Genomic DNA, 12,185 nt, shown 5'->3' on the forward strand with positions numbered 1-12,185 from the left:
CCTGCTGCTGACCACGAGTCTCCAGACCAGCTGCTCCCAGTGCCGACGGGCCACACCAGCTCCCCGCCCAGCACGAGTGCTCAGTGGGCCCCAGGTTCTTCCCTGGGGATAGATGAAAACTGTGCTCAGCGACCCCTTTGAACTCTCGGGTGAGAAGGTGGCAGGATGACCCAGGCCCTCCCAGAGTCTGGGACCCCTCAGGATGTCCCGGCCCCCAGGGTCCTTCTCTCACTCCAGAGGGAAACCAAAGCCCGTGTGCCCCAATAAACCAGCCGTCCCTGTCAGCGTGTCTGTGCTTTGTGTCGTCACATGACCAGGTACCTCCCGTGCGGGTGCACACTAACACACGGGACAGCAGCCACACTCCCTTCATCCCAATGCTGAGCTGGAGTGGAGGGTCCCTAGTGGCGGTGGGGTGGCCTGAGGGTGCTGTCCCCACAGCCACCTCCTGAGACTCCCACCGGCAGTGGGAGGAAAAGTGGAAGACAGAATCCTCGACCTGCAGGACGCTGAGAAACAGGCCAGGCCGGGTCCCGGCAGCCCCCACAGCACGGTGACACAGGGAGGGCAGGAGGTGCTCCCACCTGGGCACCCCCCACAGGTGCAGGGCAGGCTGGGCTGCCCCAAGCAGCAGGAGCAGCAGGTCTGGGACAGCCTCCCTCTCCACGTCCTGGCTCACAGGGGACCGTCCTGCCTGAGACCACCCTGCGCCAGGACAGCAGGGAGCCTCCTGCCCCCACTGCAGCCACCAAGCACAGCTCAGTAGCAGCTCCAGGCCACCGCTGGGGAACGGGCAGAAGTGTGTAGAGACCCCCAGTGTGGGGCAGGCATGCTGGGGCGTCTGAAACTCAGGATGGGGCAAACCACTGGGCTCCCGGCCCCCAGCCTGGGCACAAGCAGGGCAGTTCACCATAAGTGTCACATGAAGTCTTTGGTGCACAGAAGGCAACCACAGTGACAAGAAACCCCAGCCAAGGTCAGTGTCTGAGCTGACTGAGTCAACGTTCACCTGCCACCCCCCACTAATGACCTGACGGGACAGAGACACACCCATCCCAGGAGGACATCCTGCTTATGTCACTTTCCCTTGTTTACTACATGGTGTGGCATATTGGATCGAAAATTATGAGACATGCAGGAAAAGCAAGGAAAACCCACCACTGTCAAGAGACAAAGCAGCCAACAAAACCAGACTCAGAAATGACCCAGGTGTCAAAGCTATCGGACACAAACTTTAAAATAGTGATGACGAACACGCTAAAGGGTCAAGTGTGAAGTATGGACACCACATACAAACAGTGGGGGAATTTCAGCAGAGAGACAGAATCTATGAGAAAGGGGCAAGTGGATATGGTCGAAATCAAAATGCAGTATCAGAAACGAATTCCTTCAGTGTGCTCACTGGTACACTTGATACAGCAACAAATGGAAGCCTTGAACTTGAAGACAGGTCAATAGAAACTGCCCAGATTAAAACACAGAGAGAAACACGGAGGTGGCTTGTGGGGAAGACAAAAACAAAACCTCACAGAGCTCTAGGACATGTCAAACCCTCGTTTTTGTATGTGATCAGAGTCCCAGCTGGAGAAGAGAGAGAAAGAACAGGGCAGAAGACACATTTTAAGAAGTAACGTCTGAGAGATTTTCTAAAAATGACGAAATGCATAAAACCACATATCCAAAAAGTTGTGAGAACCGTAAGTTGGACCATATCTCCCCTCCATAAAAAAGTGGCTAGAGACATTGTATTAAACCTGAGACTGTCAAAAACCAAAGGTCAACAGGAAATCTTGAAAGCTTCCAAATTAAAAAAGAATACTACATGTAGAACCACCAAGTTGAGAATTAGACCAGACCTCTAATCAGATATTATTCAACCCAAAAGACATCTCTAAAATACTAAGCCAGAAATCTGTCCACCCTACAAAACTGAATCTTTCAAATAAGAACGTGAAGGAAACGCTTTTTCAGATGAACAGAAACTGAGAGGCTGCGTGGACAGCAGATGTGATTACAAGACATGTTAAGACATTTCTTGCAAGCCAAGGGGATGACAGCAGGGAGAAATTTGGTCCACACAGAGAAAAGACCTCCACAAATTATTTTTAGAAGAAGGTAAATACTAAAGGCATTACAGAACAATTGATTGTCTCGTGGAAGCATAGCACCCACGCCTTGTGAGATTCTCAGCAGAAGTGAAAGGGAGACATGAGAACAAGGACACTAGGGACAGGGACGTGCACCGCTGCCGAGCCCTGACACACACAGACGAGGTGACCCCATGTGACCTGGAGGTCAGTGTGTCATGTTAACAGTGTGTATTGTAATCCCTAGGCCATTAGGTTTGAAAATATGTATGCCAAATGAAGAGAGAAAATGCAGTAAGTAAGAATACTAAACCATAAAGAGGAGTAGAAAGAGGAAAGGGAGAAAAAGGAACAGATGGGATACAGAAGAACTAGCAAGATGGTATTTTACATTTAAGTCTATCAACAATTATGTGAAATGCAAACTGTCTAAATACCAAAATCAAAAGACAGAGGTTTCCAAGTGGATGCAAAAGCAAGACCCAAGTATATTCTATTTACCAGAAGCCCCACACAGTAAGTATAAAAACACATTAGTATGTAGGGGAAAATTAAGCTAATGGAAGAATAAACCACAGAAACAGTAATCAAATAAAGTTGGGAAGGCTTATTAACAGCAAAGTGAATTTCAGATCAGGAAATATTACCAGGGCTGATGAGGAATATTGCGTAATGAAAAAGGGTTAGTGCACCAAGGAAACATAACAAGTCCACAAGTCCATAACAAGTCCATAACAAGTCCAAGTTAGCTGTGTAGGCAGCTAACAACAAAGTTTTAAAACACATTCAGCAACACACAGCTGGGAGCAGACAGGAGAACCGACAGAGCACAGTTACCACTGGATTTCAGCTTCGAGGAGCAAGTAGACAATATGTTAGACTGTCTGATATTGTTTCATAAGCTTTCATTTGCCTCAATTATTTTTCTTCCTTTTTCTCATATTGGTAAATTCTACTGATGTTCCTTTAAGTTCATTGACTCTTTTTCCATCTCAATCTGTTGTTAGGTCCATAATGTGGTGTTTAGAATTTCATCTATTGTACTTTTCATTTCTAGCCTTGCCTTTTTAAAAATAGTTTCCAATTCTTTACTGAGCTGCTCTGGCTTTGATCCGTTTTGAGCTTTGTGTAGATGGTGTTAGGTAAAGGCTGAACTTCTGTGTTTTTGTGCAGATATCCAGTTTTTCCAGCACCATTTATTAAAAAGACTGTCCTTTCCTCATTGAAAAGTATTGATAGACTTGTCAAGAATTATTTGTACACGTGAGAGTTTATTTCTGGGCTGTCCATGCTGTTTCTATGGTCTCTGTATCAGTCTCGATGCTGGTACCACAGTTTTGGTTACTGTAGCTTTGTAGTAAGTTTTGAAATCAGGAAGTGTGAATCCTCTAGATCTGTTCTTTTTCAAGATTGACTTGGGTATTTCGGGATCCATTGAGATTCGATACAAAATATAGGGTGGGTTTTTCTATTTCTGCAGAAAATGTCCTTGTGATTTTTTTTTTTTCAATTTGAAAGCAGTCACTGTTTATTAACTGACCAGATTACAAAAATAATCATGGTAGACACCTTAGTTCATTCTTCTAATAAGCCTATTGATCTGGTCCTCCCTGTTGCCGGCATCTCCACTTCTACAAAATGGGTTGTCTTTTTCTTCATTCCACCCCGTGGAGATGATAACTTGAAGGACCATAGGAAATTATTTGCTTCTTTGAAGTGTTTCCCAACAGTATAGATCTCATGAATCAGATCCTCCATGCAGATGATGCCATATTTACCAAGAGATGGAGCAATCAAATCGTTATCTGTCAACGCAATTCGTTTCTTATTGATTTTGCCATAACCATGCTTGTAGATTAGTTCATTTTCTGACTTTAGGTTTGGGTTCCCCCATGCAATATATGGTTCTGCAATCCTCAGCATGTTAACTGAAGCCTTGTTGAGCTTAACAAAGGTTCCATTGAAGATCTGCCGAAGGCAAAGAAGCTGCCACACCTTTCGGACCTTTGGGCTCACCCCACTGATACCTCGGATCCTGATGACAAATGCCAATTTGGGTTCTGCAGGTACATAAAAGTTGCCTGCTTTTCTTGCCATCCTAGCCATTCGAATCCCAGTTCTGTACATCTGCCTGTATTCCTTGTGATAATGCTTAGCTTTTTCATAGATAAGCTTCCTCCTTGCCTTTTGAAGCATCTTTTAGGCAAACTTCTTTCTCAGGCGTTTGATCTTCAGCTCCGCGAAATTTCTTCGCTTTTTCTTAAGGGTTTCTGGCACAGTAGGAAGCTTCTTTTTCTTCTCTTCTGCGCCCTCCATGATTCCAGCCGGAAAAGAGCTGTCCTTGTGATTTTGATAGGGATTGCATTCCATCTGTAGATTGCCTTGGGTAATATGGACATATTTACGATATCAACTCTTCCAATTCATGAACATGGGATACATTCCCATTTGTCTTCTTTAATTTTTTCAACAATGTTTTGTAGTTTTTATTGTGTGTTTATTTCGCTTTTTGGGGGGTTAATTCTTATGTATTTTCTTTTTAATGCTATTGTAAATGGAGTTGTTTTTGTACTTCCCTTTTGAGATTTTTCATTGCTAGTTTATAGAAATATGACCGATTTGTGTGTGTGGCTTTTGTATCCTGCTACTTTGTTGATTCATTTATTAGTTCTTACAATCTTTGTGTAAAATCTATAGGGTTTTCTACTAACGTCACATCATCTGTGAATGGAGATGAATTTACTTCTTCCTTTCCAATTTGGGTGCTTTTTTGTTTGTTTGTTTGTTTGTTTGTTTCTGTTTTTTTCTTGCCTAATTGCTCTTGCTAGAACTTCCAGCACTGTGTTAAACAGACATGGCAAAAGCAGGCATGCTGGATTTGTTCCTGATATTAGAGGAAAAGTTTATAGCCTTCTCCACTGAGGATGAAGCTTGCTGTGGCTCTTTCATATGTAGCTTGTATTATGTTTTTTGTTTGTCTGTGGGTTGGATTGTGTTGAGGTAGTTTCCTGCTATTCTTAGTTCGCTGATTGTTTTTTATCATGCAAGCGTGTTGAATTTTGTCACCCCCCCTCCCGTGTCTGTGTCTCACGCACGGTGTCGGCGGTGCTGCCTCATCTTGGTTCCTCACTACGAGGCTTTCTCAAGTCCAGGGTCCACGGTCACCAACCACAAGTTCTCCAGACCCACGTCCCTCACCGCCACCCACCCTGGGGGCAAGCCGTCTCCGCGCCCTTCCTCCTGTCCGACAGCTCCCGGGACACTCACAGACCAGGGGCACGTGCTCCGTTCTGCCTCCCGTCTGCCGTGGGGCTCCCCGACCCGTGTGAGGAGTGTAAACTTCCGTCACTGTTTGAGAACCTCCATCACATGGAGAGGAAAATCTGGAGCTCCAAGTTTCTGGAATCTCACAGAAATTGCTCAGCTGACATTTCAGGGAGCGAGGCAGAGCCCGGGGGAAGCCAGTGAGCACTCTGGCGTGATTCCCAGTGCACCAGGCACTTGAAGAGGGTGCAATTAGTCAGGAAGCTACGAGGCAAACAAAGCCCGGAAACAGCCCCCACAGAAAAGCAACGCAGGGAGGCGGCCCCTGAGGAAGCAAAAACAAGGAAGTCACAGTTGTGCTCTGCGCTGTCTGGACACCTGGGCCCAGGTATAAAGGCCGCCCAGGGGAGCCGTCTGCAGACATCCCTGCCTCCGCCCTGACCTCACCCACCGCAGCCAGCATGTGCCACACCAGCTGCTCCTCGGGCTGCCAGCCGGCCAGCTGTGCACCCAGCCCCTGCCAGGCCACCTGTTGCGTGCCCGTGACCTGCCAGTCCTCCGTGTGTGTGCCCGTGACCTGCCAGTCCTCCCTGTGTGCACCCCTGAGCTGCCAGTCCTCCCTGTGTGCGCCCCTGAGCTGCCAGTCCTCCCTGTGTGCGCCCCTGAGCTGCCAGTCCTTCCTGTGTGCGCCCCTGAGCTGCCAGTCCTCCCTGTGTGTGCCCGTGAGCTGCAGGCCAGCTGTGTGCATCACCCCCTCCTGCCAGCCTGCCCTGTGTGTGCCTGTGACCTGCCAGTCCTCCGTGTGTGTGCCTGTGAGCTGCAGGCCCACTGTGTGCGTGGTCCCCTCCTGCCAGTCCACCGTGTGCGTGCCCGTGAGCTGCCAGCCTGCCGTGTGTGTCACCCCCTCCTGCCAGTCCTCTGGGTGCTGCCGGCCCCCCTGCCCCGCCCTGCTCTGCAGGCCCGTCCCCTGCAGCTCCCCTTCCTGCTGCTGACCACGAGTCTCCAGACCAGCTGCTCCCAGTGCCGACGGGCCACACCTGCTCCCCGCCCAGCACGAGGGCTCGGCTGGTGTCGGGTTCCACACGTGGGGCAGATGAAAAGCGTGCTCTGCAAACCCTCTGAAATCTAGGGCGAGAAGGTGGCAGGATGACTCATGCCCGCCCCCGCCTGCCCCTGGGAAGTGTGGCCTCCCGGACCCTTCAGTGACTCCAGCAGATCAAGCCCACGGAGCCAAATAAATAGCTTTGCAGCTCTGAGTTCCTGGTCTTGCTGTTTTATTTCCATACTTCCCCGCTGTCTGTCCCGGTGATTCTGTGGATTTGGGGCTGACCCCCCTCAGTGGGCCCTGCGCATGGGCTCGGCGGACGGCGGAGGGAGTGGCCGGCAGATGCCCATGCCACCCGCTCCAAGGCTCCGTGGCCCAGGGTGCCTTACTCGCCTGTGGTCCTGTGGTCTCACTTCCCCATTGCCACCCAGCCCTGCCCCAGGCTGGGAGCCCTGCGCTGGGGACAAAAGCCCCAGAGCGCTGGGGACTGGGTTCCCCCCACTGCCCGGGCTGTGCAGAACTGGGTCCCCTGGGGCAGCTTTTGGCTTTTAGGATCTGAGGTTCGCAGACCTGGGTTAGTTCTGCAACACACACCCCCATCACTGGTCCCATGTGGCCCATTTTTATTGATGAATGAATAATTATCGATGATCATAATGTAATAACCCCCATGAACCCGCTACCTGACGTAGAAATTAGGGCATCAACGGCAATTTCCCGTTAACTTGTTAGGGCAGCCGCTGTGGGAGCCCGCACTCTTAGTTCTGTTATTTTCTTAAAAAAAAAAAAAAAAAAAAAAAAAAAAAAAAGAGAGGCAGGCCACGTCGCTGTGTATTTCTGAAATGTGCATTTTCTAATTTTGTGGTTTTGAATGACATTAAAATGGGATTATTCTGAACGTAATCTTCCAGGACTCACTTTTTCCACTCTATGGAATTTTGGTAAAATCCTGCATCTCCCGTGGCTGGCTCCTTCATCTCATCTCCTCCGGGAGTTCCCAGTGGCCGTGCCGGCCTGCTGCTCCCAGCTCTGCTCCGCAAGGCCACCCTCCCTGCCGGCCGCCCTCCTTGCCAAGCTGCCTAGTTGTGCCATGGGTGGAGGTGGCCTTGCAGCCTCCAACTCCAGGGCTCAAGCGATCCTCCTGCCTCAGCCTCCCGAGTAGCTGGGACTACAGGCATGCGCCGTCACGCCCGGCTAATTTTTCCTATTTTTAGTAGAGACGGTGATCTCGCTCTTGCTCAGGCTGGTCTCGAGCTCCTGACCTCAACTGATCCTCCTGCCTAGGCCTCCCAGAGTGCTGGGATTACAGGCGTGAGCCACCATGCCCAGCCTGTAGGCTGCTTTTAAAGTCCTTTTCTACTTGTATTTGCGTTGGTATCTTAATTTTTTTTAATTTTATTTTCCTCTTTCCCTGGGTCAGAAGCTCATGTACTTTCAGATCTTTCATTGCCGAACTTGAGGACCTCAGCAGGTGCCGTTCAGCAGCCCAGGGCTGACTCGCCTCTGCTTTCCTGGGGAGCAACAGCACATCTTCCACCTGCCTGCCGGGCTTGGCCAGGGCTCTCCTGTCCCCTTGCTCTTCTTTTCCTGACCCCACTAATACCGTGTTTCCCTGAAAATAAGACAGGGCATTCTATTTATTTTTCCTCAAGAAGACACCCTAGGGCTTATTTTCAGGGGGTGTGTTATTTTTTTTAAGTATGGTACAACCATCTACATTGATTCAAATAGAGTGAAGTCGTCTTCTTCTGGAACATCATCATCACTCTCCAAACCCCGAATCCCATCCTGAATTTCTTGCGATTCTATTTCCCTTAGAACCATCGGCCCCCATCTCTCACGTGGAGCACTAGAGCTCTCACGGGGCGGATGAGAAGGGCTGCTCGTGTTCTTTCCCGCTCCGCGACGACACGCACGGGTTGTGCAGATGCGCCGCGCAGCCATGCCCATCACTAGGGCTGATTTTCGGGGTAGGGCTTCTATGGCGCACGTGCTTAGACATCCTGCTGGGGCTTATTTGATGGGTAGGGCTTATTTTCGGGGAAAATAAGTCATTCTTCGACCCAGTTAACACTCGTTTATTCCCAGGTCTACTGACGGCTTCAGCCCCTGTCCCTTCCTGCCGCTCAAATCTTCCTCCGCCCTGTTGTTCCTTCTTCCCAGCGTGTGCCGTGGAAGTCCCGTCGGTGGCCGTGGTGGCTGGTGACGCTGTGTCCCTCGGTGTGAACACACCCCATGTGCCGCAGTTCTCCAGTGAGAGCCCACGGACACAGATGCGGGGACACGGTGGTGTCCCATATCTCGGCCTCAGCCCCCTCTGTCCCCTCCGGCTGCCGAGGAGCCTGCGCCTCACGTCTCTCGCTTATTCTGAGTTTAATTTGCTTTTCTTCCCTAGTTTAAAGTGCAGACGTAGATAATTGGTTTCAGGCCTTTCTCCTTTGTGAACATACACATTTGACATCATTTTATCCCTCCAAACACGGCTTAGCTGAGTTCCGTGTTGTGACAGTGCTGTTCATTTGTATTAAATTCAAAATATTTGCTTATTTCTCTAATGACTGCTTCTTTGAACCGTGGATTATTTAGAAGTGTGCCGGTTAATTTCCAAAGACGCGGGGCATTTCCAGCTGCCCTTTTCTCATTAACGTCTAGTTTAATTTCATCGTGGTCAGAGAACAGACACTGCACGATTTCAACTCCTTTAACCGTGTTGAGCTTCACTATTTAAATGGTGCAGGGCGGGTCTTTTTGGCGAATGCTCCATGTGCACTTGAGAAGCAGGTGTATCATTGCAGTATGTTGGTGGGTGCAGTGTTCTATAATGTCAGTGAGGTCAAGTTCATTACTGGTGCTGCTCCGGCCCTTCTGTGTCCTCCTGACTTTCTGTCAACTTGCTCCGCGAAGCTGAAATCCAGTGGTAACTGTGCTCTGTCGGTTCTCCCGTCTGCTCCCAGCTTTTGTGGACGTCTTTCCGTTCAACACTCTTGAAAGAGTTGTCAGGTGCTTACACAGGTGGACTTGTCATGTTTTCTCGGTGCACTGACTCTTTTTCACTACACAAAATTCCTCATCAGCCCTGGTAATATTTGGTGATCTGAAATCCACTTTGTTTCAGATTAATAAGCCTTCCCAACTTTATTTGATTACTGTTCCTATGATATATTTTTCCATCTGCTTAATTTTCACCTACATATTACTATGTTTTTATACTTACTGTGGGGCTTCTGGTAATGGAATATAGTTGGATCTTGCTTTTGCATCCACTTGGAAATCTCTGTCTTTTGATTTTGGTGTTTAGACAGTTTGCATTTCACATAATTGTTGATAGACTTAAATGTAAAATACCATCTTGCTAGTTCTTCTGTATCCCATCTGTTCCTTTTTCTCCCTTTCCTCTTTCTACTCCTCTTTATGGTTTAGTATTCTTACTTACTGCATTTTCTCTCTTCATTTGGCATACATATTTTCAAACCTAATGGCCTAGGGATTACAATACACACTGTTAACATGACACACTGACCTCCAGGTCACATGGGGTCACCTCGTCTGTGTGTGTCAGGGCTCGGCAGCGGTGCACGTCCCTGTCCCTAGTGTCCTTGCTCTCATGTCTCCCTTTCACTTCTGCTGAGAATCTCACAAGGCGTGGGCGCTATGCTTCCACGAGACAGTCAATTGTTCTGTAATGCCTTTAATATTTACCTTCTTTTAAAAATAATTTGTGGAGGTCTTCTTTTCTCTGTGTGGATCAAATTTCTCTCTGCTGTCATCCCCTTGGCCTGCAGAAATGTCTTAACATGTCTTGTAATCACATCTGCTGTCCACGCAGCCTCTCAGTTTCTGTTCATCTGAAAGTGTTTATTTCCCTTTCATGTTTGACAGATTCTTTCAGTTTTGTAAGGGGGACAGATTTCTGTTTTAGTATTTTAGAGATGTCTTATGAATTGATAATAATTTTTGATTAGAGGCCTGATCTAATTCCCATCTTGCTGCATCTGCATGTAGTATTCTTTTTTAATCTGGAAGCTTTCAAGATTTCCTTGGTTTTTGGCAGTCTCAGTTTTAATATTATCCAACTTATGGTTCTCCCAACATTTTGGATATGTGGTTTTAGTCATTCCATCATTTTTAGAAAACCTCTCGGATATTACTTCTTCAAGTGTGTCTTCTGCCCTGTTCTTTCTCTCTCTTCTCCAGCTGGGACTCTGATCACATACAAAAGTGAGGGTTTGACATGTCCTAGAGCTCTGTGAGGTTTTGTTTTTGTCTTCCCCACAATCCACCCCCGTGTTTCTCTCTGTGTTTTAATCTGGGCAGTTTCTATTGACCTGTCTTCAAGTTCAAGGCTTCCACATGTGGCTGTATCAAGTGTACTGGTGAGCACACTGAAGGGATTCGTTCTTGATACTGCATTTTGATTTCGACCATATCCACTTGCCCCTTTCTCATAGATTCTGTCTCTCTGCTGAAATTCCCCCTCTGTTTGTATGTGGTGTCCATACTTCACACTTGACCCTTTAGCGTGTTCGTCATTACTATTTGTTTGTGTCTGATAGCTTTGACACCTGGGTCATTTCTGAGTCTGGTTTTGTTGGCTGCTTTGTCTCTTGACAGTGGTGGGTTTTCCTTGCTTTTCTGCATGTCTCATAATTTTCAATTGAATATGCCACATCATGTAGTAAACAAGGGAAAGTGACATAAGCAGGATGTCCCCCTGGGATGGGTGTGTCTCTGTCCCGTCAGGTCATTAGTGGGGGGTGGCAGGTGAAGGTTGACTCAGTCAACTCAGACACTAACCTTGGCTGGGGTTTCTTGTCACTGTGGTTGCCTTCTGTGCACCAAAGACTTCATGTGACACTTGTGGTGAACTGCCCTGCTTGTGCCCAGGCTGGGGGCCGGGAGCCCAGTGGTTTGCCCCATCCTGAGTTTCGGATGCCCCAGCATGCCTGCCCCACACTGGGGGTCTCTACACACTTCTGCCCATTTCCCAGTGGTGGCCTGGTGCTGCTACTGAGCTGTGCTTGGTGGCTGCAGTGGGGGCAGGAGGCTCCCTGCTGTCCTGGTGCAGGGTGGTCTCAGGCAGGACGGTCCCCTGTGAGCCGGGACATGGAGAGGGAGGCTGTCCCAGAGCTGCTGCTCCTGCCGCCTGGGGCAGCCCAGCCTGCTCTGCCTGTGTCACCATCCTGTGGGGGTTGCCGGGACCTGGCCCAGCCTGTTTCTCACCATCCTGCAGGTCGAGGAGTCTTTCTGCTACTTTTTCTCCCACTGCTGGTGGGAGTCTCAGGAGGTGGCTGTGGGGACAGCACCCTCAGGCCACCCCACCACCACTAGGGACCCTCCACTCCAGCTCAGCATCGGGACGAAGGCTTCCTGAGGAGCGGCTACTGTCCCGTGTGTTAGTGTGCACCTGCACGGGAGGTACCTGGTCATGTGACGACACAAAGCACAGACACGCTGACAGGGACGGCTGGTTTATTGGGGCACACGGGCTTTGGTTTCCCTCTGGAGTGAGAGAAGGACCCTGGGGGCCGGGACATCCTGAGGGGTCCCAGGCTCTGGGAGGGCCTGGGTCATCCTGCCACCTTCTCACCCAAGAGTTCAAAGGGGTCGCTGAGCACAGTTTTCATCTGTCCCCAGGGAAGAACCTGGGGCCCACTGAGCACTCGTGCTGGGCAGGGAGCTGGTGTGGCCCGTCTGCACTGGGAGCAGCTGGTCTGGAGACTCTGGGTCAGCAGCAGGAAGGGGAGCTGCAGGGGACCGGCCTGCAGAGCAGGGCAGGGCAGGGGGGCCGG

At 49.3% G+C, this 12,185-nt stretch overlaps 2 protein-coding genes across 2 annotated transcripts in view; one reads left to right on the forward strand and one right to left on the reverse strand.

Moving 5' to 3' along the window:
- Positions 1-12,185, forward strand: part of TSPEAR (thrombospondin type laminin G domain and EAR repeats) — a 132,206-nt gene that overhangs the window by 20,279 nt on the left and 99,742 nt on the right. The window lies entirely within an intron of this gene.
- LOC105879651 (large ribosomal subunit protein uL30-like) lies at positions 3,589-4,398 on the reverse strand. Its single transcript, XM_076002738.1, has one exon. The coding sequence runs from the start codon at positions 4,281-4,283 to the stop codon at positions 3,663-3,665; it is 621 nt and encodes a 206-aa protein (XP_075858853.1). The 5' UTR covers positions 4,284-4,398; the 3' UTR covers positions 3,589-3,662.

The sequence above is a fragment of the Microcebus murinus genome, chromosome 1 (genome assembly GCF_040939455.1).
Source record: "Microcebus murinus isolate Inina chromosome 1, M.murinus_Inina_mat1.0, whole genome shotgun sequence".
In the NCBI taxonomy this organism is placed as follows: domain Eukaryota; kingdom Metazoa; phylum Chordata; class Mammalia; order Primates; family Cheirogaleidae; genus Microcebus; species Microcebus murinus.